The 27,249-nt window shown below is 40.2% G+C and overlaps 1 protein-coding gene across 4 annotated transcripts in view; it reads right to left on the bottom strand.

Annotated features, from left to right (window-relative positions):
* Nucleotides 1–27,249, bottom strand: part of LOC120530905 (polyhomeotic-like protein 2) — a 113,698-nt gene that overhangs the window by 39,955 nt on the left and 46,494 nt on the right. For 2 of the 4 annotated variants that reach the window (XM_039755692.1, XM_039755693.1), the window contains exons 3-7: nt 18,102–18,260; nt 16,157–16,225; nt 15,757–15,918; nt 10,403–10,555; nt 3,645–3,924 (exon numbers count right to left, since the gene is read on the bottom strand). In XM_039755692.1, coding sequence (XP_039611626.1) covers nt 3,645–3,924; nt 10,403–10,555; nt 15,757–15,918; nt 16,157–16,225; nt 18,102–18,260 — 823 coding nt within the window. The remainder of the gene's footprint in view (nt 1–3,644; nt 3,925–10,402; nt 10,556–15,756; nt 15,919–16,156; nt 16,226–18,101; nt 18,261–27,249) is intronic. The other 2 variants (XM_039755694.1, XM_039755695.1) reach the window with 2 other exon arrangements.

The raw sequence follows: 27,249 nt of genomic DNA, 5'->3' as shown, positions 1-27,249 counted from the left end.
AGTTTCCTGTCTTCTCCTCCTTTTTAAGTCAGTGGCTTTAGATGTGACATCTGTCATGTATTGAAGTTATGTGAGTATATACTGTACGAGTTAATATATTTCATGTCGAAAAATTATTTTTATTGGTTTTGTAGGTGGTTATGTATTGATGAACTGTATCTTTAAATGCAGGTATGTTCTTTTTGGTTGGCTCTCCCTGATGTCACAGCTGCTGAGTCCTCCTTCTGGCTTTACCTTGTATATTTGAGCCAGAAGCAGGATTCAGCAGTCAAGCATCTAGAGTTGTAAGTATTGTTTGTTGTTGGTTTTTCTTGCTCTGTTTTAAAGGTTCTGTTTTCTGGATTTCATTTTGGGACTTTGTTAAACTCCTTTATGCTCAGTTTCCTCTTTTGAGCATTTCCTTGTATTTATTTATTTTTTGATAAGGCCCAATGGAGTAAGCTCCCTTCTGTGTTTGTAAATAGTTTTTATAAATATAATTTGATGCCCTCTTGTTCACAAGCTGAGATTTATGGTTACCCTCTTACTTGTATGGCTTTTTGATATATTTTTGCGGGGTTTAAGCTTTGTTTCGAGACTAAAATCCCTTTTGGGCCTGAGTCAGGCCACTGGAGTTGGGTTTAAGCCCCACTGAGGTAAATCCTTTCCAGGTAGGCAAAGGAGGACTGGCCAGGCCAGTAAAGTCTTTTGTAAATAATTTTAGGACGTCTCACTCCTCTTTTGTTATGTTTGGGACTCCACTTAATCTAATGTGAAGTCATGGGGGGGACTGGACTCCATACTGACTCACCAAATCAGGCTGATTTGCACATCATTGTCTATTTTTAAAGGGGTAGGCTCACTTATTACACCCAGTTCATGTAACAAAGACATGAAGACACTAATTCACTAACATAAAAATTATATTTCTTGTTTTCTTTTGCATACACAGATTTCCACATTTTGAAACATAATGTGTTTTATGTTTAAATGAGTTTGCAAGTTTTAACTAATTTTAGCATACCTACTGGTAAAACATTTTATTTGAATTCCATACTGCAAGAATAATTTTATGTGGTATAGCAGACGTATACTGCCCACTGCCAGTCTTGATATCCATAAATCACATGAGCTCAGATGCCAAAAACTGCAACAAGACAGGCGTTAAACAGAGCCCATATCTGTCCAGTCCCAGCAGATCTACTGATCTGAAGTCTCCTGGGGAAGAATAAAGCAGGAGTTTTGTCTTGTATGACTTTGAAACAAAGTGAAAACCTAGTGCTCCCAAAAGAACTCCTGGATTACAGTATTCACAGGTACAGATAGGAAACATGTCACAAAGAAAGTTCTGATGTCTGTTAATATCTCCAGGGTGTCCGTCAGGTTCTACCATTGTTACTTAAAAACAAAAACTTTAGATGTATCTGAATAAGGATGAAAAAAGTATTCAGTTTCAATATTTTTTAGATAATCTTACATATATAGGACAGAAAGAAGAGTGGCAAGAAGGAAAGAACTGCTGTAGAAAAGTCACATGTCCTGAGGAGACCGTTAAATCAAAGCAATAACAACTCCAGAGTAAAGTGTTGGGGTCGGAGCATTATGATTTTGGATGTTTTACAGCGTTAGGGACAGGGAGACTTGTGTAAGTGAAGGGAGGGATGGATAGTGTCAAGTATGGATAGATTTTGTGGAAATGTCCGCTCCATCTGAAATGCAGAGTTAGTTTTCAACAAACCACAAGAAATAAGGAGCAGTACAGTCAACAGACCAAGTCAAAGTTCAAACATGCATTCAATGAAAAATCTGCGGGGAGAATGGAAGAGCAGAGTAAATACATACTCACTACCCAATGTGAAAAGGTTCGAGCTATTCTGCTAAGATGAATCCAAGTATTGTATATATAAAATGCTAAGGGTTGTCTGTCTGTCTGTCATGCAAAAACTTTCAAGTTCCTGGGCCTTCAGCCTTGATCTTTGTCTGAGTCGATGGCATATGACGTGATAACGCGCAACACGACAAATGAATGGGATGTGCAGATTATGAATTTCAGCTTCAGGTCCTTGTGGCAGGCTGCAATATAGGAATGCACCTCATGGCAACCATGGCCTTAAATGCGCACCATTGACAGAAAAAGCATAGTGGGGGTTTCAGGTTGTTTTCACAACAGGCAGGGAGGTGGCCGTGCACCTCACGACAAACTGTGACATTCATGACGATAGACTTAGACATGCAGGCTTCCTAGGTCACATTAGTAGGCTTTGGGACTGTGTAATGCACACCACTGAGCATTTCATGGGCCAACTATAAGTCATACCTGACCAAAGATCTGGAGGTGTGGCCTTCCTATGCCATGTTAATGGGCTTTGGGTCTGTCAAGCACCCAGTTTTGGCGATATTAGATGGAAAGGAAAAACACTGCAGTAACCACAGAAGAGTGATGTTTCATAAGAAGCGTATGCACTACCTTTCTTTGAGGTCCAGAAGTGTTGCCAGAGAATTTAAAAATTGCATAGTTGCTATGAATCCTGGCAAACACTTACCAAGAATGACTCATGGCTATTATGGTTGCAAAAGAAATTTCTTTTATAAGATTATAATGCCATTGGACAAGTTTTATGAAAATATGACAAAAAATACAAAAGGTGACATCTACAGTTTGTTATTTTCCCTTTATAATAAAAGAGTGTTTGTCATTCTCATTATGTTTTTGATAACAGCTTTGTACTAGGTATTGGGTTTACAAGAAGGTTCATAGCTGGAAACGCTCATGTTCAAATAGTGTTTATTTTCCTTTACTTGCTGGTGCACAAAGGAGGCTTGGCTGCAAATGGATACTTGTAGGCTGCAGGCTATATTGACTTAAGAATTTTTAAAAGTCTCCATTTCATAATTACTTTTGACAGATTTGTGTACTTCACCTTTCACATTTGAACTGTAGAGAATGATGCATAGAGCAGGAAAACAAATACCTTTTTATATAGTCTATATTACAATTTTAGGCAGCAGATGGTTGAAAATGCGCAAGGGTGTAAATACTTTCACACGTATGCAGATGTCCACAAGTTTACTCTGCCACTGCACACAGCAAAGACATACTACCTCAAGATTACAGTCCAGAAATTCTCTGTGCCTGGCCATAGTGCTGGAGGTTCACAGTGCAAACAAGTTCAGGGTTCAAATTACAAATAATTTACACACCACCTTAGCCCAAGGGAAGAATTCACCAAAATATACACAGGTCAAAAGGGGGCACAGATAGACTGGAGGAGACGTGGGAAAAGCGGTGGTTTACAGATTTTTCCATAAGTTACTTATTAGTAAAGACATCTTTATCACCCACACAATTACTGAAGCAAAATATTTCAACCACACACACAAGTGTTTCTAATCAAAAGGGAGAGTCTCAGAAAATGGGAGAAACAGCAGAATAGTATTGTGGAACTCTTTTGCTTAAGGTAAGTTTAGAAGAATCAGGCTGTGTAACCCGCCTCCACCCCCCACCGCCACCACCACCCACCTCCACCTTCTGTTTCAACATCACATAGTACATCCCATCTCATAGTATCTCTATGAATAATAATTAAGCCAAAAGGCAAAAATCTTTACCAAATGCTCTACAATAATGGTGACTCCAGGGGACAAAATGTTGTCTGCTCACCTACCTGGGGTGATAAGAGGGTGGCTGGTCACAGGAGTCACATTCCGGCTCACATTAACCACTCGGGCTTCAAGGGTGGGTGGACTCTCTCCTTTCTTTGTGGCATCTGCTGAGCATTCTGGTGCATTACTTTTTGCTGCAAGTGTCTGGCTGCTTTGGCCAAGGATCTTGCTGCTAGCCGTGGGGGGAGGTTGCCCACTAGACACTGGTTTGAGTCCTAAGCTTTGGAGTGGAGTCTGAGACGGAGAGGTACCTTGATGACTACGGACAGCCAGATTTTGAACCTGAAAGAAAGGGACACACAGCCGTAAAGACTCATTTATTAAACTGGACACTGTGTCTAAAAGGTCAGTAGCTACAGTAGATTGGGGTACTTGTAGTAGGCTTATTACACCATACTAATAAAAGTAGATAAAAGTAATCATAATTGCTTCATCATAATGTAGCCATTAATAATGATTGCAAAAACTGCAATTCAAATAAACATTAAACAATTAATATCATAACTATTGAAAAGTTAAAGCAAATGATATCTGACATACTACATCCTATCAAGTGTATTTTTAAAAAATGCTAATGTTAGATACCAGCAGCTTGAAAATGCCAGTTAATTCAATGTTAGTACCAGTTAGTTTAATTATATTAATGGTAACTTAGTAATATTATTAGTTATAGCATTTTAGTAGCTAGTTAAGTATCTTAACGGTTTGATTTGGGGTTTAGGCGCTGTGTGGAGTTTGCATGTTCTCAGTTTGTCTGTGGATTTTTTTACCCTCTCCACCCCAGCCCTCTTAACTTTCCTCTCACATCCAAAGATATGCATAAGTGTGTCCTATGATAAACTGGCACCCAGATCTGTCAGGGGAAGCACCACATACTCATGATTCTCGTCTTTATTGGCAGGTTAGAAAACACATGAATGAATGGAAGTTTTCTGTATTTTGTATTATTACTATTATAATTAACAGGCATCAAAGTGCCCTCCCTAAAGTTTGTAGTCTAAATCCTTAGTTACTACACCACAACAAATATTTAACTATATTGCTAATATTTAAGGAATTTGAAGTTGAAGATATGTAGATTTTATTAATAATAATACATCCAAAGCATGCAAAAAGCCAAAAAGTGATTAGTAAAAGTCAAATCCATTTACTTCAGCAAACAGAAGTTATCATATGTGCATGCATACAGCAAGTTAAGAATGCAGTGAATGATAAACGCAATTAAACTCAATTAAATTGTACTAATATAGTTACAAAGGGGGCGGCACGGTGACGCAGTGGTAGCGCTGCTGCCTCGCAGTTAGTTTGCATGTTCTCCCCGTATCTGCTCGCGTTTCCTCCGGGTGCTCCTGTTTTCTCCCACAGTCCAAAGATATGCAGGTTAGGTGGATTGGCGACCCTAAATTGTCCCTAGTGAGTGCTTGGTGTTTGTGTGTGTCTGTGTGTGTGTGCCCTGCGGTGGGCTGGCGTCTTGCCTGGGGTTTGTTCCTGCCTTGCACCCTGTGTTGGCTGGAATTGGCTCCAGAAGAGCCCTGTAACCCTGTAGTTAGGATATAGAAGGTTGGATAATGGATGAATAGTTACAGAGGATGCCTAATTGGACCTTTGCTAATACATCACTCATTGTAGTATCCATTGCTTCCATTTAAAATGATATATTTAATAAGGGTACAGCAGAGTTTAAAGGTTCTTTTGTCTCTGTATTGTTTTCCTCCCACATCACTATGATATGCCCTGAAAGTTAATTAGTGACTAGTACTGTTACTACTGTGGGTGTGTACAGGTGGGCCCAGAGGGGACTGGGCGGTCTCATGGTCTGGAATCCCTACAGATTTTATTTTTCTCCAGCCGTCTGGAGTTTTTTTTGTTTTTTCTGTCCCCCCTGGCCATTGAACCTTACTCTTATTCGATGTTAATGTTGATTTATTTTTTTATAATTATGTCTTTCATTTTTCTATTCTTTAATATGTAAAGCACTTTGAGCTACTGTTTGTATGAAAATGTGCTATATAAATAAATGTTGTTGTTGTTGTTGTGAAAATGGACTGGTACTCAGGGTTGCTTCCTGTCCTTCATTCATTACTGCCTGGAAAGTTTATGGGCTCCCATGTAACCCTCAATCGTATTACAGTAAGTGGATTTGAGAATGTTATATATTTGTTCCTACAAAATGCTCTTTTTCAGAAATGCTCCAAAAAAGGCATTACTTATCACTCAACACTCAAATTGTTAGTAAAGTTTTTTTCTTACTATGTAAGCATTTAAAGAATAAATTAAAAAATAAAATCAAACTCCTACTTCTTAGCACATTAAGCCTACCAAACTGTTTTCTTTCATACTGATAGTTGCATGAAAACCTGTTAATTTTAAATCAGAAAATACAAATCATTGGTGAGGAAATGCAAGTAAATGGTATTAACACCAAAATAATGAAATGATTTTGCTTTATGCACTGCAACAGCAGTCATAACCCTTATGTTAATGCATCAATAACAGTTTACAATTATCATGAAGGTAGGGAATGATTATAAAGGCCATATACTATATATAAGATTTATGTTCAAGTGTCATTGGATTTTTCTTTATCTGTATTATCCATGTCCTCCTTGCCAGATTGGAAGGCTCCATAAATATATACTGTACACTGCCGTCATCTGTACAACTCTTTCAATAATACTTAATTGATCGGGTGAATTCAAACTGAAAAGCAACTTCAGAAGATATACTTCTCACTTGTACCGCTGACCTGAATAGGAAATCTCTTTCCAGAAAAAACAGGCTGGGGACTTAAAATGAAAACTGAACACCCTCTGCTGGGGCAAAGCAGAAAAGCAGCAACACTGGAAGCGAACGCTTTTTAAAATGCATTTATTTGTCTTTAGAAAGAGGGGTTTGAGAGACAGTTAACACTGGCAGATTAGATACTGGTGGTCCATTGGCTCACTATCTCATTGCCACAGAGAAATCTTCACTAATACTGAATACATTTTCTTTAAAAAAATAAACTTACAGTATCTCACAAAAGTGAGTACACCCCTCACATTTTTGTAAATATTTTATCATATCTTTTCATGGGACAACACTGAAGATATGACACTTTGATACAAAGTCAAGTAGCCAGTGTACAGCTTGTATAACAGTGTAAATTTGTTGTCCCCTCAAAATAACTCAACACACAGCCATTAATGTCTAAACCGCTGGCAACAAAAGTGAGTACACCCCTAAGTGAAAAATGTCCAAATTGTGCCAAATTAGCCATTTTCCCTCACTGGTGTCATGTGACTCGTTAGTGTTACAAGGTCTCAGGTGTGAATGGGGAGCAGGCGTGTTTAATTTGATGTTATCGCTCTCACACGCTCTCATACTGGTCACTGGAAGTTCAACATGGCACTTCATGGCAAAGAACTCTCTTGAGGATCTGAAAAAAAGAATTGTTGCTCTACATAAAGATGGCCTAGGCTATAAGAAGATTGCCAACACCTGAAACTGAGCTGCAGCACGGTGGCCAAGACCATACAGCGGTTTAACAGGACAGGTTCCACTCAGAACAGGCCTCGCCATGGTCAACCAAAGAAGTTGAATGCACATGCTCAGTGTCATATCTAGAGGTTGTCTTTTGAAAATAGACGTATGAGAGGTTGAAGGGGTGGGGGGGGTCAGCCTGTCAGTGCTCAGACCATATGCCACACACTGCATCAAACTGGCCTGCATAGCTGTCGTTCCAAAAGGAAGCCTTTTCTAAAGATGATGCACAAGAAAGCCCGTAAACAGTTTGCTGAAGACAAGCAGACTAAGGACATGGATTACTGGAATCATGTCCTGTGGTCTGATGAGACCAAGATAAACTTATTTGGTTCAGATGGTGTCAAGTGTGTGTGGCGGCAACCAGATGAGGAGTACAAAGACACATGTGTCTTGCCTACAGTCAAGGATGGTGGTGGGAGTGTCATGGTTTGGGGCTGCATGAGTGCTGCTGGCACTGGGGAGCTACAGCTCGTTGAGGGAACGATGAATGCCAACATGTGCTGTGACATACTGAAACAGAGCATGATCCCCTCCCTTCGGAAAATGAGCCGAAGGACAGTATTCCAACATGATAATGACCCCAAACACACCTCTAAGACGACCACTGCCTTGCTAAAGAAACTGAAGGTAAAGGTGCTGAACTGGCCAAGCATGTCTCCAGACCTACAGTGCATCCGGAAAGTATTCGCAGCGCATCACTTTTTCCACATTTTGTTATGTTACAGCCTTATTACAAAATGGATTAAATTCATTTTTTTCCTCAGAATTCTACACATAACACCCCATAATGACAACGTGAAAAAAGTTTACTTGAGGTTTTTGCAAATTTATTAAAAATAAAAAAATTGAGAAATCACATGTACATAAGTATTCACAGCCTTTGCCATGAAGCTCCAAATTGAGCTCAGGTGCATCCTGTTTCCCCTGATCATCCTTGAGATGTTTCTGCAGCTTAATTGGAGTCCACCTGTGGTAAATTCAGTTGATTGGACATGATTTGGAAAGGCACACTCCTGTCTATAGAAGGTCCCACAGTTGACAGTTCATTTCAGAGCACAAACCTAGCATAAAGTCAAAGGAATGGTCTGTAGACCTCCGAGACAGGATTGTCTTGAGGCACAAATCTGGGGAAGGTTACAGAAAAATTTCTGCTGCTTTGAAGGTCCCAATGAGCTCAGTGGCCTCCATCATCCATAAGTGGAAGAAGTTCGAAACCACCAGGACTCTTCCTAGAGCTGGCCGCCATCTAAACTGAGCGATCGGGGGAGAAGGGCCTTAGTCAGGGAGGTGACCAAGAACCCGATGGTCACTCTGTCAGAGCTCCAGAGGTCCTCTGTGGAGAGAGGAGAACCTTCTAGAAGGACAACTATCTCTGCAGCAATCCACCAATCAGGCCAGTATGGTAGAGTGGCCAGACGGAAGCCACTCCTTAGTAAAAGGCACATGACAGCCCGCCTGGAGTTTGCCAAAAGGCACCTGAAGGACTCTTAGACCATGAGAAACAAAATTCTCTGGTCTGAAGAGACAAAGATTGAACTCTTTGGTGTGAATGCCAGGCATCACGTTTGGAGGAAACCAGGCACCGCTCATCACCAGGCCAATACCATCCCTACAGTGAAGCATGGTGGTGGCAGTATCATGCTGTGGGGATGTTTTTTTACCGGCATGAACTGGGAGACTAGTCAGGGTAAAGGAAAAGATGACTGCAGCAATGTACAGAGACATCCTGAATGAAAACCTGCTCCAGAGCGCTCTTGACCTCAGACTGGGTCGACGGTTCATCTTTCAGCAGGACAACGACCCTAAGCACACAGCCAAGATATCAAAGGAGTGGCTTCAGGACAACTCTGTGAATGTCCTTGAGTGGCCCAGCCAGAGCCCAGACTTGAATCTGATTGAACATCTCTGGAGAGATCTTAAAATGGCTGTGCAACAACACTTCCCATCCAACCTGATGGAGCTTGAGAGGTGCTGCAAAGAGGAATGGGTGAAACTGGCCTAGGATAGGTGTGCCAAGCTTGTGGCATCATATTCAAAAAGACTTGAGGCTGTAATTGCTGCCAAAGGTGCATCGACAAAGTATTGAACAAAGGCTGTGAATACTTATGTAATGTGATTTCTCAGTTTTTTTATTTTTTAATAAATTTGCAAAAACCTCAAGTAAACATTTTTCACGTTGTCATTATGGGGTGTTGTGTGTAGAATTATGAGGAAAAAAATGAATTTAATCCATTTTGGAATAAGGCTGTAACATAACAAAATGTGGAAAAAGTGATGCGCTGTGAATACTTTCTGGATGCACTGTAAACCTTATTGAGCATCTGTGAGGCATCCTCAAACGGAAGGTGGAGGAGCGCAAGGTCTCTAACATCCACCAGCTCTGTGATGTCGTCATGGAGAAGTGGAAGAGGATTCCAGAGGCAACCTGTCAAGCTCTAGTGAACTCCATGCCCAAGAGAGTTAAGGGAGTGCTGGAAAATAATGGTGGCCACACAAAATATTGACACTTTGGGCACAATTTGGACATTTTTCACTTAGGGGCGTACTCGCTTTTGTTACCAGCGGTTTAGACATTAATGGCTGTGTGCCGATTTATTTTGAAGGAACAGCAAATTTACACTGTTATACAAGCTGTACACTGACTGCTTTAGATTGTCTCAAAGTGTCATATCTTCAGTGTTGTTCCATTAAAAGATATAATAAAATATTTACAAAAATGTGAGGGGTGTACTCAATTTTGTGAGATACTGTATATGTTAAGGTTTCATAAAAATAATAGTGAAATTCTCAGTCATCAAAGGCTTCTGAAGTCGAGACCTAAAGCAAACACATTGGACAGACTATACATAGTGGACAGACTATACATAAAACACAGAGAACAAGGAGGTGCCAAGCAGGTTAAGTGACTGCTAAACCCTTTACACTATAATTCTTACACCACAGTGAAACAACATCTACAGTACTGTATGTAGCACATGCAATAAAGTGGTTTTGAACTCAAAGTAAAGGATGATTTCTTACATTTTAGGTATTCTCCAAAGTTGATATTTCTGGGTCTGGTCTAATATAAATGTGAAGTTTAGGTGTCCTATACAGCTCTGAATACACCTCCAGTGATGGCTACTACATCCTTTTGTGTCTCTGTTGATAGTCACTACATCCCCACCCCGCAAAGAATGTTATTTTCTACAGATTGGAGGTCCAAAGGAGGCAAAAGAAGAGCATCAGAACTTACTTGTGTGTTTGTTGACTGCTGGCCTGCAGACTGAGTGGAGACCTCTGGCTGGACGGCAGTGACTGTGGCAGCTGGGGTAAAGATGAGCTGCGGGGACAAAGGGACAGCGCGGCCTAGGCTCCTAGCTACTTGCACAAGGTTACTTTGCTGTGCCTGAAAATCACATCAAAACGCATTGCCTTTTTACCTGCCCTCTCAAACTGGTCCAGGCACAGATATGTCTAAATTAATTAAGTAAGCTTCCCCGGCCTCACACATAGACAGCAACTTGTGACCGACTTGCACTTTTGCCTCCTGCTGCGGATTGTGGAATCTTTGTGACAGTGCAATTTATTACAACTTTTTACTTTTTTCTGCTAGCTCTGGAATCAAGGTGACACTGAAATACAATAAGATGGAGGAAGAAAGTGCAGGTCGGTCATCAGCGGGCTGTGCTTCTGAGAACACTTGCCATCCATCACGCCTTTAGAAAAGAAACCACATGGAGCAGTTTGACAAGACTCATAGAAGAAATATTTTGCAGGAATACTAGGTGTGTGCAAACTGCACTTTACAACAACCTAGTGTCCTGTCTAGGGCTGGCTTTTGCCCTGTGCCCATTTCTCTCCACAATCATAATTGGGGTTAAATAAGTTGGACAATGATATGTTAGCTACAAGATGAAACCACAACCAACAAGAATGGAGTAATGCTCCTAGCTGGAACAATGGCTCTACTCAACATCTGCTAATCAGCAGAGTTCCTCCTTTTACCTTCAGTTTATTCCTTAGATTAACTGAAGGCCCCAAAAGTGTGATGGCAAACTGCTCACACTGTTCAAGGCTGCATTTTTGAAGGTGTGATGGCACTATGTTTGAAGGCCTGAAAGATTCCTCCCAAAGCCATTGTACTTACAGGGAGAGGGTATTCAGGCAGAGTTTGGCTCTTGTTGCAAGTTATTCTGCCTCCATTGGAGTGGAATATCATGTCTGATTCTGAGGCCACTCCCAAACCATCTCCCTCTTTCAGCTCACTTAAAAACATGCAACGCAGAACCTCACTTATCATAGAGGTCAATCCAAGGTGGCCTGCGCTTAGTACCTTGGCACATGCTGAACCAAGCCATAAAGGTTTAACAGGCCTCGGAGATGTTTCCAGACCTCCAACAAGGGATTATAAAATGCTTCCTTTACTTCTAGTATTTCAGACAAATGTGAGCCATTCAACTGGTTCTTTGTTCTGTAAAGAATCAGTTGAGCTGCTCAAACCTGTCCACCCTTTACCCCCCACAAAACACACACACACAAAACACTGCAAAACAGCCAGGTTAGGGAAAAATTATTGTATAAGAAGAATGAGAGAGAAAGAGGAAGGGAATCTGGTTTAAGATCTCATTACTCTGACCTGGTCTAGCAGTGTTGATGAACCACATGAAAAAGGACACACTTGAGCTGGCACACTAAAAAGCACAACCCACTGATGGACTGTGGCACTAAAAAGATGTTACAACAGTGCAAAACTGGTGGGGAACAACATCACACACTCCCAAACCCCAGTAAATAGCATATAGTAGGTTCACCCTTCAGTACTTTGTTTCACTGGATTAAATCACTTCACTTGACCCAAAACTTATTCAAGGTGGGCATTTTACAATAAGAATTTTTTGCATTTATATAGTGTTTTTCTCACTACTCAAAGTGCTCAGCATTGCATTTTGAGGTCCTTGTCCAAGGGCCCCAGAGCAGAGTCCCTTTTTGGCATTTATATAAGTGACTAACTTTGCAAAGCATGTTGTATCTAGTTTTATCAAAAATACTGACTTTTTTAATAATGAATCAATGTGGTGCTCATTATGAAAGGAGCCCTAAGAAGACTGATTGTACTGTATAAAATAATTTGTGACATCAGGTCACTCATAAAAGGTAGCATCTAAAACAGACTGATTAGGTTTTAAAAGTCATCTGTAAAAGCACAATATGTACTACACGTGAGAATTTGGGGCATCAAACACGGGTAGTATTTATTATACTGTTCTTGTAAAATAGCTGATGACTATTAACAGGGAGTCCTGGCAAGTCAATGGTAAGTACTGTACTGCTGATTCACAACTGCATAAACCTGGACTCAGTTTCCACTCCTTTTGCACAATGTCCCCATGGTCTGTTTTATCACTCACATCTCATTATAGGGTTATCTCCTGCCTTGCACCCCATAACATTAGAAGCAGATCTGGCTCCCCAAGGCCCAGTAGTGAAAAAAGACATCTCAGAAAAATGAACAGATGGTGGCTATAAAATATGCTATACAAAAATTTTATTTAATCAATAATGTTGATTAGTATTAATGAAACTAGTGAACCACTTTGTAAAATTCATCCAGTGTTCATTACAAACTACGCTATATAATTATAAAATAGTTTTTTCTTGCAACCATTTTTTATAGTCTGCTGTTATAGCACATAGTTGTGCAGAGTCACAAACATTTTTAGCTGCTCTGGGCACAAGGATGAGCTTGCGTTAGTAAAACATCTTGGAATACCTTTGACTAAAAAAACACTATATAACAGACTGCTTATAATTTGCTAGAAAAGGTTTTATGTAGAGGCTAATTCTATACATCAATGTATGACAGTTTTCATTATACAAAAAAATTAATTTTGTTTTATTGCTCAGACGGAAAGATGCTATGTAAAAATGGTTTTTTTTGGTAAAAGAAATGCGATAGTAACAATGTAATGCACTACAGTATACATAAACACACAAAAGCTTGTGTATTTATTTTGACAATCTATTCCCTTACAACTCATGAATAATTCTAATTAATTCCATGGCAGTTCACTTCCTTTAGCCCTCATATGACAGTTGAATTACCCTGGAAACACCCAAACCAGATTCTTCTTCTTCCTCTATCTTCTGCCACACACCATTCATAGGTGAAAGTGGGTGGACTTCATGTTTTGTTCTCTTGGCTATTAGCATAGAAGAGAGAGAGAGAGAGAGAGAGAGACCCCACATACACCCACACACAAAATGTACTGTACTACATGCAAAAGGAGGTCCAAGCTGACAAGAGGCCATTTTTATCAGTTTAATAGACCTACACTTACACCATGTCTGGCAAGCACTGCTACTTACTTTATTTATATTTTTAAAAAATGTCAGATCTCATCTCTAGTGTTTAATATTCACCATTTTTATTTTTTGTTACCTTCAACAGGCTAGCATTTTGTGGCAGAGGGCTGAAGTACCTATCAGAGGATGAGACAGGTGTTGTCAAATCAGAGTTGTGATCCACCACAGACTAACTGTGATGATGATGTGGACCAGCATCCCTGTTCTTTACTTTTCATACATTGCCAAGGCCATGTCCAATTGACTAACCACCTCACTATTATGCAAGTGGACCTAAGAACGTCCAGTGGTAATTTGTGCTAATAATGGCCAGCTTTAGTGAGGCTAAGTACCTTAACGTTGACAATGAATTCGTATATCATGGGTCTTACAGAAGAACTTCACCCAAATTTCAAAATTTCTGTGAGTGAGAGTAAAACAATGTTTTCAATTTAGACTAATCTGTTCTACTATATAGTTGAGACTAATGTCATTCCAGTGGCTCAGGTTAACACACTGAAAGAACAACAAAACCTTCACAAAGCATATTCTAATTCAAATTATCCAGCAAAATAAAACAAAAATAAACGAAGTTGTGCATTTAAAAAAAAAAAGGTCAGGAAAGGTTCTGGAGAGTATCACAGCACAAAATACGAACAAACCCTAACCAGGGCACCACTTTGTCACTGGGCCCACTCAAATTGGAGGCAATTTATAATGGCCAATTAACCTGACAAGCATGTTAGGTTTTTTTAGTTCACAGACACAGGAAAGTGAACTCCACTCAAAGGTGTTTCATACATACATCTGAATGAATTTACTGTATACAGGTGGGGAAACTTATTCAAAATCACAGATTTGAGTAGAGGGTCAGAACTGAACCAGTATCCTTGTGATTTAAAGTGTAGTGCCTTCGAAGTTAATCCATGCTGCCTATTAGAAGATACATTTGAAATCTGACTACTTTATCCTAATTGTTTCCATAGCTTCTATTAAATGAGGGGAAACGCACAACTTATTTTGGGTTAGGATTCAAACTGTAATAACTTAAAGTCTCCAACTGCTTCACAAATATGTTAATATGGTGTCTTCTATGGCTATGCATAATTTATGTGAGTATAACAATTACTACAAACCTAACTTTAAAATTATGGTCAAAAAAGAGCACCTACAGTACATTATAATTGACATGTAGAAGTATGTAGTGTTTAGCATTTGCTGAATGATTTGAAGCTGCTTTGTGGAGATTTCAGCATTCCATTTTTCATGCATACTCGGGTCAACTGACTTTCACTGTAAATAGATTAACCCTGCCCAACAGGATGCTGCTAAACACCCTAACCCAAACTAAAAACTTATTTCTCTGCGTACAAAGATGTTTTCAAGCTAAGAAAGCTACTTAATAATCTATTTCTCAAAACCTACTTATTCCAAATTAGAGACATGGGGGGCCCCTGCCAATCATGGATTTTAGTTCATCACAGGGCATGCTCATGTTCCCCCCACCAACACTAAATAATAAAGGGACAATTTACAGTTGCCATTTCACCTAACTTGCATGCCTTTGGCAAGTGGGATGAAACCAAGAAACAAAAAACACAAAACATGGGGAAAACATGTAGACCCACACAGAAAACCAGGCTGGTGTTTGAATCCAGTCCACTAGAACTGTGAGGCAGCAATGATAACAACTATGCAATCATGTCATCTTGGTAAGGAAGTGATGAAACATTTAAAATTTAAAGGAAACAAAAAGCATAAAAGTAAACCCTATTAATGTGACTATGGAGCGCACAGTTTCACTCTCTCGTGTTACAGGAGGCCATGTTGCCTCATTCAAAAAATGTGTATTAAATGAATGAAACCGCACTGATAACCCATAATACAAAACTGTGTAGAAACTGTTAAAGCTTGTTGAGCAGATAAGAACCCACCGCAAGGTGATTCTAATTAAAATATGAGGCATCTGTCTCACTTGTTAAATGCACAGTAAGTTGATTTACTTGAACAAACTGCTCAGCTATTTTTTTAGGAAATCCATTCCTCATTTTTCTGCTCCCTAAAGAATTTGAGCCTATGTGAATGTGTTTGGACCCAGTTATGCATATTCTATCTCAGGCCTTTTAGCCTTCCCTGGGAATATTGGGATACATATTCTAAATCTCAACTGTACAAGACAACAATACCATTTAAGGCCCAAAATGCAAACACTAGTGACCCCTTCTCAGCTCTGCCTCTGGGTCTGCTGGGAAGGAAGGCACTTACCATCTGCGCCCTCAAGTACATCTGGGCCTGGCTGGCTGTCAGCGTTGGGCTTGAAGCATTGCCCAGAAGCACTGCCTGCTGTGCAATCCCGGAGGCAGCGGAGTTGACACTCTGAGCCCGGCTGATGAGTTGAGCTGCCGCAGGGGAGGTAGCCAGGTTGATCTGGCCCATTGAAAAAGAAGCAGAAAGAGAATCAGAAATTAGAAAGCACATATGCAGCTCAGCCCAACAGTCAGCAGAAGGATGACAGCATGCATGTTGGTCAAAAGCTACATGGCCATCTACACAAACACATCATCTGTCCAGGATGGCTCATGCCAATATTTGGTTAGGCATACCACTAATGTTCACTGGCAACTCACTTCAGCCTATAGGAGTGCTGTCTGATAGCTCTACTTACAGTAGTTTGAGAAGATCCTGCTTGCTGAGACACTGTCCCATTCTGGGTGGAGTTCTGTCTGCTCACTGCCTATTTAAAACAAAATAAATAAATAAACTGCCACTGAGTTACATACCCATCATAAACAGTAGCAAATGCAACCAGTAAAATAAAGTCCAGAAACACAGGTTAAAAGCAGGCAGTGTTTCAAATCCAATGGCTGGTAGTACGCCAACTACACGTATGAAAATTAAGTAAAGAGCAAATAGGAAAAAAAAAAATTAAGGACACTGGATTGGTAGGAAACATTCCCATGAGTCAAATCTGTGTTTAGTAATCTACAGCCTGCAACTAAAGTGAAGTCTTTTGTAAAAATGCTGGTGGGTCAGGTCCTCCCATATGTATATTAAATAATACGACATCACTGCATTTTGCAACAAAACAGACATTTTCCTGTGGGGCAATGCATTGTCAAAAACCTCTTAACGGACATAATGTCCATTTTAAGATTCTCAGCTCTTCAGCAGTACTACATCTCCAATGTATTAAAATGCCGCCACTTATCTCTCAATTATCTACAACCCCTTTTTTCTTTATTGTCCTTCCAATATGTTTATCTTGCTTTTTACCTTTCACTCAGCTAAGCGTCTTGGATGTTTTCTGTGCAATGTGTTCAACTGAGATTGCCTGCCTGACTAGAACTAAATTTACACGTAATCTCTCTTCACCAGTTTTTTTTGTTAAATATTAAGTGATTGTCCCCTTTTAGCGGTATTCTTACATTCTCAATGCCTTCAGTTGATTTGGATCCTCTTTGCTCACTTTCAACACTCATGATCTAACAAGCTTTGTATTCCATACAGTTTTTAATTTTTCATGTAAGCATTTTTAACAAAAAAAATTCATGCATTTTTGAATCCTGCTTATTCGATTAGAGGAAAAAAGAGAGCCACTGACTATTACAGCAATAACAACATTGGGACACAGTGCCAGTCTGTTACAGAGTCCATTCACACATATACCTGCAATCTGTCATAAAGCAGTAATTAAGAGTTTCATGGCATGTCTTTGGGTTGAAACCAGCATACTCATGCAGAGCCTAGGTGAGATCATGTAATGCGCACACAGATAATGAAAAGGCCAAGAATGAATCTAGCATCCTGAAGCAGTGAGGCTATAGTGCTAACCAATGTGCCATCCTCACGTGAAACAAATATATAATTTAAAGGATTTCAACAAAGATTAAACACAACAAATTGTTAAAGCTGGCCAAGTTTAGTATAGTATGCCATTGTAGGGATATATTGTAGAATTTCATAAAAGGAGTCAAAAAGAAAGTAGTGATAAATATTGACTAAAACAGAATGATGTGCCAGTCTTGCTACAATGTGTATTGTCTCATCTTTTTCTGTATGTGCCCTACAGAACAGCACTATTGAGGAGGGGTTGCTCAATGAGGGAGAAATGCAGTAGATGACCTTGTCTCTTGCAAAACTCATTTTACCACAGCAAAGAAATCAACTGAATCTGGAACCACAATTGGCACATTCAGAACTAGACAATAAAGCCCAAGAATGGCAATTAACCACAAGATCACATTCTCGAGAGCATCTTCACCTGTTTTAACATTTTTATCACCAACTGATCAACTTACCATTTTATGAGACGATTTCTGAAGGATAAATCATAACCACCAGCTGTGAAACTAAAACATGTTTGGCGGCACATAGCATTTACGGCCTAAACCCCACACTCACTGGCTGCACACAGCCCCAGCTCAGACATCAAGCTCAGTACAATAATTTGAACTCGTCACTCATCAATTGCTTACTAAACAAGGTCTGAAACAAAACTGTTTTACAGCAGACTGTGACTTTGACTACATGTATTTCTTGCTTCATAGTCTTGTAGTCACTGTGTTAAGAGACATTTTAAAACTGGGTGCCACCCTGATGGCAAGGATTACCTGTTGTACGGCCGCTAAACTCTGCAGCTGGGCGCTGCTCAGGTGTTGCTGCTGCAGGGCTGCTGTCTGGAGCATCAAGTGCTGCTGCTGTGCAGCATACATCTGTTGCAAGTACTGTGCTGCTGTGTTGGGCTGACGGTGCAGAGCCTGCTGGATTACCTGCGAATAGACAAACAGATGACCAAGATATAACAAGCGTCAGCACAGCAAAGAATCTAACACAGAAATGACACTCAATCCTTCACAGATTTCTGCAAATTTGCATAGTCACATACCCCTAGTCAAACAGTAATATTCTGGGGAAGGCAACAAATAGTTTATTTGATATAAAGACTATTTTATAGTGAGTGTGCCACTCCCATGTTACCATATTTTGACAATGTGAGCACTGGCAGGCTAGATGTCTTACATGATGAATCAGTGCATTTAAGCAGATGATAAAAACCATCTTCCCTACTAATAACATTAAAATTTCTGAGGTGCTCCTTCACCATGCTGTATGCCAGATGCCAGTCTATCAGTGGTAATGGGGATCCAATTCCACAGAAAGGCAGCCCAGCACCCCCTTGGTAAGGCAACACAAATTACTGTAATTCCAGAGCTCTCTCACAAACCAGTGTCTTAAATTGAGAAGTCAGCAGCACATATTCCAGGTTACTGTGCAATTTAAATCAGATTAAGTCTCCACACCTGCATCATGTGTGTCAGGGAATGCATGAAAATCATGTTCCAATAGGACATTTAATATCTACACCTAAATTAAAAGGCATGCATGACCATAAAAAGCACAAGCTGTCTCAAAACTCTACGAGTGACTAATTGAAAAATAGCAGACACAACCACCACCACCCCCCGCCATTTTGTGTGACAATCCATCAGACTGTGTGACACAGCAAGGCGCCCCCACGTGCTGCGGCACCCATTGTAAAATAAGTAGCAGGCGCAGGGTCAGCCCTCTCTATTACCTGACTGCCATCAATCACTGCAATGTGACAGTTACGCACATTCCCTCGTCCACTTGTCCTCGCAGGGCCTCCGGAACCCCCATCCGTTTCCCAGACTTCATCAATCAGAGGCGGCCATGCGCACCAAAATCACTTCTTTGTTTCATTCCAGAGTGCAGCAAGACAAGAGACTGAGTAAGCAGAAAAGACTTGGGGGTTGTACGTACATTGGGCCTGCCAACTCTATAGAAGAGATACCCCGCACGCCAAGTTGTCAAGAGCCATACCAAGCAGCAATGCCACTTATCATATTGTATCCTTCTTGTCATTAATCAGATATGCCACCCTGTAGGCTCTGGGCTTCCATAAAACAAGTCAGAGAGGCTCTACCCTGTCAGTGCTATTTTTAAATCAGTCCACTATAAAGTGTCTTGTTCATGGGACCACTAGAAGGGATACGTCCTAATTCATAACAATCAAGGACACCCCTAGCAAAGTAAGAATGAAAATGTATAACAAATTGGAGGAGACACAGATTCTCATACCACAAAAGGTTTCAAATCTGGATATTGATCCCCAGTACCAAACTAATTAACCCCGCCCCCCAGCACACATCCGTACAGAAGTACCTTAATAATCACAGAAGTGCTTACGTGCCAATATACTCCTTTAATGTCCAACTACCAAAAAGTGAATGCTGCAGAAAAATCCCTGTGCTCATGGAAGAGCCCATTAACGAAACAACAATGAACAACATGTACCCCTTTATTGACAGAATTCCAAATGCTGAATAAATTGCCCCTGTATTTACAGTCTAATAAACATTGTCATGCCAGCAGCCATTTCAATGGAATGAACCATAATACCAATCATTCAGCTGATTCTGAAAGGCATCATGTGCATACCATCCAATTAAGGAGCCCTAAAGGCCACTAATGTAGCTCCAGTGCCCACAGATGGCCAGCACTGAAAGATCCCAGCATTCAACAGCACTTTTACAGTAGTGCAACTGCGCCCATAAAACCTCAACTGCATGAACACACCCTAAATGAGAAATCATATTGTCTAACCACTCCTATATGTCAGTTTTCCAAATTCCCTTGCTCTAGTAAGGCTCTAGGAGTGCTGCACCCTGAGTTTTAGACCCTTAACAATAATCCCCTATAACCCACAAATCCCTGCAACAACAAGCCCAATAAGTCAATAAGGAAAATAAGGTATACCCAAGAAAGCTTAGTGTCCATTAAATGAACGAACACATGTGGCCAGTACATGATATGCTGTTCCTCTAGTTACCCTGATAAGAACAAGAATTGAAAAGCAATGTGCACCACGCTGTCTCCCTCAAGGTGAGCTGAGAATTTAAGCCTTATTCTGATACCTAATAAAGGCAACACTCCCCAGCCCCCTTTCAAATAGCACAGTTCAAAGCCATTTATTGCCGAGTATCACAACCATAGTTGCTGACCAAGGAGACAATCTGAAATGAATTTTTTACTGCCCAATGCACTGGAAATAAAATAAGAACAAAAGAAAAGCACCTACCACAGCAGAGTGGACACCTACAAGGAGAATTCAGACAAAGCAGGGGCCAGCCAGTCAGGGAGCTTGTGCAGCTACTGTGATGTGCAGCTTGCAGGCAGGAGGCCACAGTTGTGCTCCAGACCCTATTATAGGGAGCCAATCGCTGAAATCGAACTGGAAATCGGCTCCTCCTCCTCCTCCTCCCACTAGAACTGGGGGGCTGGGGTGAATGCTATAACCTTGTGTGTGTGTATGTGTGTGTGTTTAAGAGCACGTGTGCATGTGTGTGAAACTATGTGCACTCATACCCACTCCCACTATGGTCTGCAATCCTCTGCTGGTAATATTTGTGACCTTTAACCATATGAAGACAAAATCTCACTTATTTTTCTTTTCTCTCTGTCACAAATCTTCAAGCCCATCAAAAAGAACACAGTGCAGGGAGAAGCTTCATGCTGAAGGCAGCAGTCTAGATGCCTGTAGCTCAGTGCAGCCCATTCAGGAATGCAAATACATCATGAGTGTGGGGGTACAAAAGCAACCTCAAGGGCATTTGGGGAAGCAATAATCTGACCCATGAGGTTCAAATCCACTAGGAGCACTCCTCAGCATTGCCCACTATGATGCCAAACCAAGGAGTGGCTGGGGTACCTCTGATGGGCACACTATTAAGTGACCCACTACAGGATTAAAGATGCCTCAGCTTCTGGTGTTAACTGCAAAGTCCTCAGTAGTTCTGACCATTTAAAAAATATACTCATCTCTTCCAGAGAATTGTTTTGGACAAAACCAATCATTCTCTAAATAACGAAATTCATGACATCTCAAACCTGAATATTTTGTAACAAATGTGACTTTGATCAGATTCAATATGAGAAGAACAGGCAGCTCATGGGAATGGTCTTAAAGTGAAAGATAACTATAATTTCCACAGTTTATTAGCAGAGAAGACCAGCTGGAAGTTAAGTGGTCATGAGTCAAAAGGCAGGGCAGACAGACATAACTCTATAATCTTTGTTGACCAACTGATGAGGAAACAGGTTTGCTGATAAGAAACAGGGAATGAAGAGGCCAAGCAACTCTTGAGGTAAAGCTGTCATAATTTGTAGGCTGAAGCTTCTGAGGTTAAACTGCCGACTATGGTTGCTACCAAGACTGATTTCTGCTCTGCATCAGTTTAAATAAAATAAAAATTAAAAAAAAGCAAAAACACAACATTTTGTGCATTACCACCATGAAACTGAAAGTCGCTCTGCATATGAGCAGTGGAGGTCCACCTGTACAGCATATGCCTAGCTGAAATCAGAAAGGAAATCCATCTGAAGTGGACTCCTAAACTGTGCCAGGGTAATTTAATTGATCATCTTGGCAGAGCACTACAATGTGGGCTACTCCAGAAAGAAATACCCTGACCAGCATGCAACCTAATCCAAATACTGTACCTAAGGGAGCATTGTCATAAGGGAACATGTCTGTTATTCATGGTTATATTTTGATCAAAGTGCCACAATCTCTGTTCCACAAATTCAAAATGGCATGGTGCTGAACTTAATGAAGCAATAAGCTTCCCTCATTTTCTTGTTTACAGAAATTTGTTCTACAGTATGTGGCAGACGGCCAGAGTCCATGCAAGGCTGGGACGCCCCTTCACTGTATATTCAGGGGGAGCAGCCCTGGACGGTGCAATAACTCCCCCTGTATGCTAGATGGCCGCCCCCCTGGGTTGAAGCGGTGCCTCGGTTTCCTGCAGAGCTCCATGGGAATTGGGAGTTGGGCGCAGCCCTTTTGGGTCCCGCAGGCACCGCCACTTCAGATCCACTTCAGATTTCCTGCCTTGTGCCAAATGCAACTAACTTGGGATCCACACACCATGTCCCTGAAACTGATCAAGCAAGTTTGACAATACTATCCCAGGGCCAGGGGCTGGAGCTTATCCCAGATAACACAAGGTGCAAGTCAGGAACAAATTTCTGGACAGGGCGGCGGTCCATTGAAGGGTGAACACACACACACACACAGACCAATTTAATGCTGACAATTCATCTGTCTTTGGACAGTGGGAGTAAACCTACAGAGCCTTCAGCATCAGAGCTCCATGATTTCATAACAGACATTTCTTGGATAATGTAATATACAGTAGAATGCCCACTAGGAACTGGATGACCATTTTGCCTAGGTCAACAAACCTTTGTATTCTTGGATCACCATAGTGACCCGTGAGGTTTATTTTCTCCAGTATCTGACTTAATTTTCATTTTTTACTCCTCCATTGTTATTTCGCCACAGCTATTGTAAAATAATAAGGTAATACAAACCGGATTCCAAAAAAGTTGGGACACTAAACAAATTGCGAATAAAAACTGAATGCAATGATGTGGAGATGGCAAATGTCAATATTTTATTTGTAATAGAACGTAGATGACAGATCAAACGTTTAATCCGAGTAAATGTATCATTTTAAAGGAAAAATATGTTGATTCAAAATTTCACGGTGTCAACAAATCCCAAAAAAGTTGGGACAAGTAGCAATAAGAGGCTGGAAAAAGTAAATTTGAGCATAACGAAGAGCTGGAAGACCAATAAACACTAATTAGGTCAATTGGCAACATGATTGGGTATAAAAAGAGCTTCTCAGAGTGGCAGTGTCTCTCAGAAGCCAAGATGGGTAGAGGATCACCAATTCCCACAATGTTGTGCAGAAAGATAGTGGAGCAATATCAGAAAGGTGTTACCCAGCGAAAAATTGCAAAGACTTTGCATCTATCATCATCAACTGTGCATAACATCATCCGAAGATTCAGAGAATCTGGAACAATCTCTGTGCGTAAGGGTCAAGGCCGTAAAACCATACTGGATGCCCGTGATCTCCGGGCCCTTAAACGACACTGCACCACAGACAGGAATGCTACTGTAAAGGAAATCACAGAATGGGCTCAGGAATACTTCCAGAAACCATTGTCAGTGAACACAATCCACCGTGCCATCCGCGTTGCCAGCTGAAACTCTACAGTGCAAAGAAGAAGCCATTTCTAAGCAAGATCCACAAGCTCAGGCGTTGTCACTGGGCCAGGGATCATTTAAAATGGAGTGTGGCAAAATGGAAGACTGTTCTGTGGTCAGACGAGTCACGATTCAAAGTTCTTTTGGAAATCTGGGACGCCATGTCATCCGGACCAAAGAGGACAAGGACAACCCAAGTTGTTATCAACGCTCAGTTCAGAAGCCTGCATCTCTGATGGTATGGGGTTGCATGAGTGTGTGTGGCATGGGCAGCTTGCATGTCTGGAAAGGCACCATCAATGCAGAAAAATATATTCAGGTTCTAGAACAACATATGCTCCCATCCAGACGTCATCTCTTTCAGGGAAGACCCTGCATTTTTCAACAAGATAATGCCAGACCACATTCTGCATCAATCACAACATCATGGCTGCGTAGGGGAAGGATCCGGGTACTGAAATGGCCAGTCTGCAGTCCAGATCTTTCACCTATAGAGAACATTTGGCGCATCATAAAGAGGAAGATGCGACAAAGAAGGCCCAAGACGATTGAACAGTTAGAGGCCTGTATTAGACAAGAATGGGAGAGCATTCCTATTTCTAAACTTGAGAAACTGGTCTCCTCGGTCCCCAGACGTCTGTTGAGTGTTGTAAGAAGAAGGGGAGATGCCACACAGTGGTGAAAATGGCCTTGTCCCAACTTTTTTGGGATTTGTTGACACCATGAAATTCTGAATCAACATATTTTTCCCTTAAAATGATACATTTTCTCAGTTTAAACTTTTGTTCCGTGATTTATGTTCTATTCTGAATAAAATATTAGAAGTTGGCACCTCCACATCATTGCATTCAGTTTTTATTCACGATTTGTATAGTGTCCCAACTTTTTTGGAATCCGGTTTGTAATTGTATGATATTTTGTTTTACTATACATGATAAGTAATGGCTGTAAAAACTTTACTTTATGCATTTTAACAATTAATTATTATTATTATTATACTTTCAGTATTATTTTCATTAGTACAGTACCTGTTTTTACCTTTTCAAGTATTTATTTAAATATTTATTAAGGTAAACTGTATAGTACTTTTTTAAAGTACTTTAAGCTATATTTGGTAAGGGCTCCTGGGTCACTGATCAAGTGGCTTGGGTTTGAATCCCGCCCCAGATTGCGGTTTGTTTGAAGGTTGCACATCCTCTTTGGGTTTTTCTCTTAGTATTCTAGTTTTCTGCCCCAATCACGAAGATGTAAAGTTTAACTACAGATTCTAAATTAGTCCTGTGTGAGTGTGGATGTATGTGCATGTCATGTGATACACTAAAGCACTGCCCTTGATTGCTTACTGCCTTGTGTCTAGCGATTCCAGCACAGACTCTCACCACCTAAAACCTTGAATTGGACTGAGCAGATTTGAGAATGCTATTTTAAGTTACTTTGATCTACATTCAGCATAGAAAATGTAAAAACCATGTGTGCCATTAATGCCATCAATATTATGGATTAGTTAATGCGTTTCTGTTTTATAGCTAATTATATATTCCTTTATGTAGTCACCTTATTTATGAAATTTTAGGATGATGGTGCACCACTGTCTATCTCATCACTATCAGGAGAAAAGCAGGAAGCAGCCCTGGATGGGGTGCCAGTCTATTACTTCTTAATACCTACACAGGCACATTGCAAGACAATATGAAGTCGCCAGTCAATCAAATATACATGTCTTTGGGATTGAGAAAAAATCCTAAATACCAGATGTTAAAATAAGGAGAAACTGCAAACTCAACAAAGCCAGTGAGCAGGTTGGTGTTCAAAGCAAAGTCCCTGATGCTTTGACTTAGCAGCACTAACCACCACGCTATTATGCTGTCCTACTCACACGCTTTGCTTTGACAAAATTGTCAGACTCGTGAAATGTTAAATTGATTTTATTAAAAGCAACTAACATTCCATACAATGTAGTCAAGTTTAACAGAGCTAAATAAAACCCCAACCAAGAGAAAGACAGGAAGGCCAACAGCCATAGTAAAACATTTAAGATTAGAAAAGAGAATCATTTTCCCCCCCAATAAAAATGCTTATTCTAAAATGTTACTGATTAGATCATGACAGGTTTTAAAATCATTTTGAGCAGATCCACTAAGTGAGAATTTCATTTTTTTTCCAATTTCAAATAGTATATAACATCAGTTACCAACTGACTTGAAAGAGGTGGGTTAAGATTCTTCCAGTTGAGCAAGATAAGTCTATGTGCTAGTAGTGAGGTAAAGGCAATTCCAGTTTGTTTGTCCTTCTCCACTTTAACAGCTGTGTTTGGTGGACTCCCAGATGGGCTTAATGGATTAGGAGCGACTGTGGCACCAAAAAAGATTTTTGTCTAAAATGTTAATTTCGTGCACGCCCAAAATACAGAATACGTGGCCCAGTGAGGATGGAGCTAAACTGCAACATTCACAGGTTGAATCTTGCCCTGGAAACATTTTTGACAATTTTAAACGAGATTAAATGATTGTATGATTTGCATATATGGAGCAAGAACGAATTCTGTGCATAGCTGCCTTCCACTCCTTTTGTAAAATGTTGAGTTAGGAATAATTTTCTCACTGTATTCTTGGATCTTTGAAAGGGTGGGACTTTAAAATGTTTTTATGTATTATAGAAATGCTGTCTGAGTCTTCAAGACTGGTCAATATTTCTTCTGGAATAGAAATAGACGGGAGGTGAGGAAAACTGGGCAGATTACTTTTAGCTAAGTTTCTAATTTGAAAGTAGAGGAAAAACTGTGCTGATGGGAAGTAAAATTTGAAGTGTAATTGTTAATAGGATGCAAAGACATTATCTATATTTAGTTCTCTAAGTGATTTAATCCTGTATGTTTTCCAAACATTAAAACAGTGTAGGTTTGAAAGGGTAGAAAAAGGTGGTTATCATGTACTGTAGAGGTGCAACAGATAAAAGCTTCTCTATCTTGAACTGCTTCCTACATTGGTTCCAAATTTTGAGTGAATGAAGGACAATTGGGTTGTTACTATAGTGACGATAACTTGTATTTACCGGGGTACAAAGCAAAGAACATAAAAAAAGTACTGAAAAATTGTATTTCTATTGTGGACCAAGCTTGCATGTGTTCATCAATTTGTGTCACCGTCCAGGTTTTTACAGCTAGTACATTTGCCACCCAGTAATAAAACAAAGTTAGGTAGTGCCATGCCACCTTCTGCTTTAGGTCAATGTAGGGTCGCCCTTTGGATATGTAGATGTTTCGCAATCCAAATAAATCAGGTTATGATTGAATCTGATTTCTTAAAAAAAATATATTTGTTAATGTATATGAGGATGCTTTGAAAAAGAAAAAAGCTTGGGAAGGATATTCATCTTGATATTGTTGATTCTCCCTGCTTAAGTGAGATGGATGGTAGACCATCTATGCTCATCTTGTTTAAGTTTCTCCAAGCAGACAGCAAAGTTTTGTTGAAAAAGAGCTATAAATTGAATTGTGATATTTACCCCTAGGCGTTTAAATTGATCTATGATGATAAAAGCGAAGGTGTCCAAATTAAAACTTTGTTCTTGAGAGTTCATTGGAAACAGCACAATTGTGTGTTAAAAAAGTTCAAATTTGATATGTAAAACTGATTTTTACATAGCCTTATAAGCAAAAGAAAAATAACTAAAAACTGCTA

Source organism: Polypterus senegalus, chromosome 6 (genome assembly GCF_016835505.1).
Source record: "Polypterus senegalus isolate Bchr_013 chromosome 6, ASM1683550v1, whole genome shotgun sequence".
Classification (NCBI taxonomy): Eukaryota; Metazoa; Chordata; class Cladistia; order Polypteriformes; family Polypteridae; genus Polypterus; species Polypterus senegalus.
The sequence above is the reverse complement of the archived record's forward strand: the minus strand, read 5'-3'. Positions and strand labels throughout refer to the sequence as shown.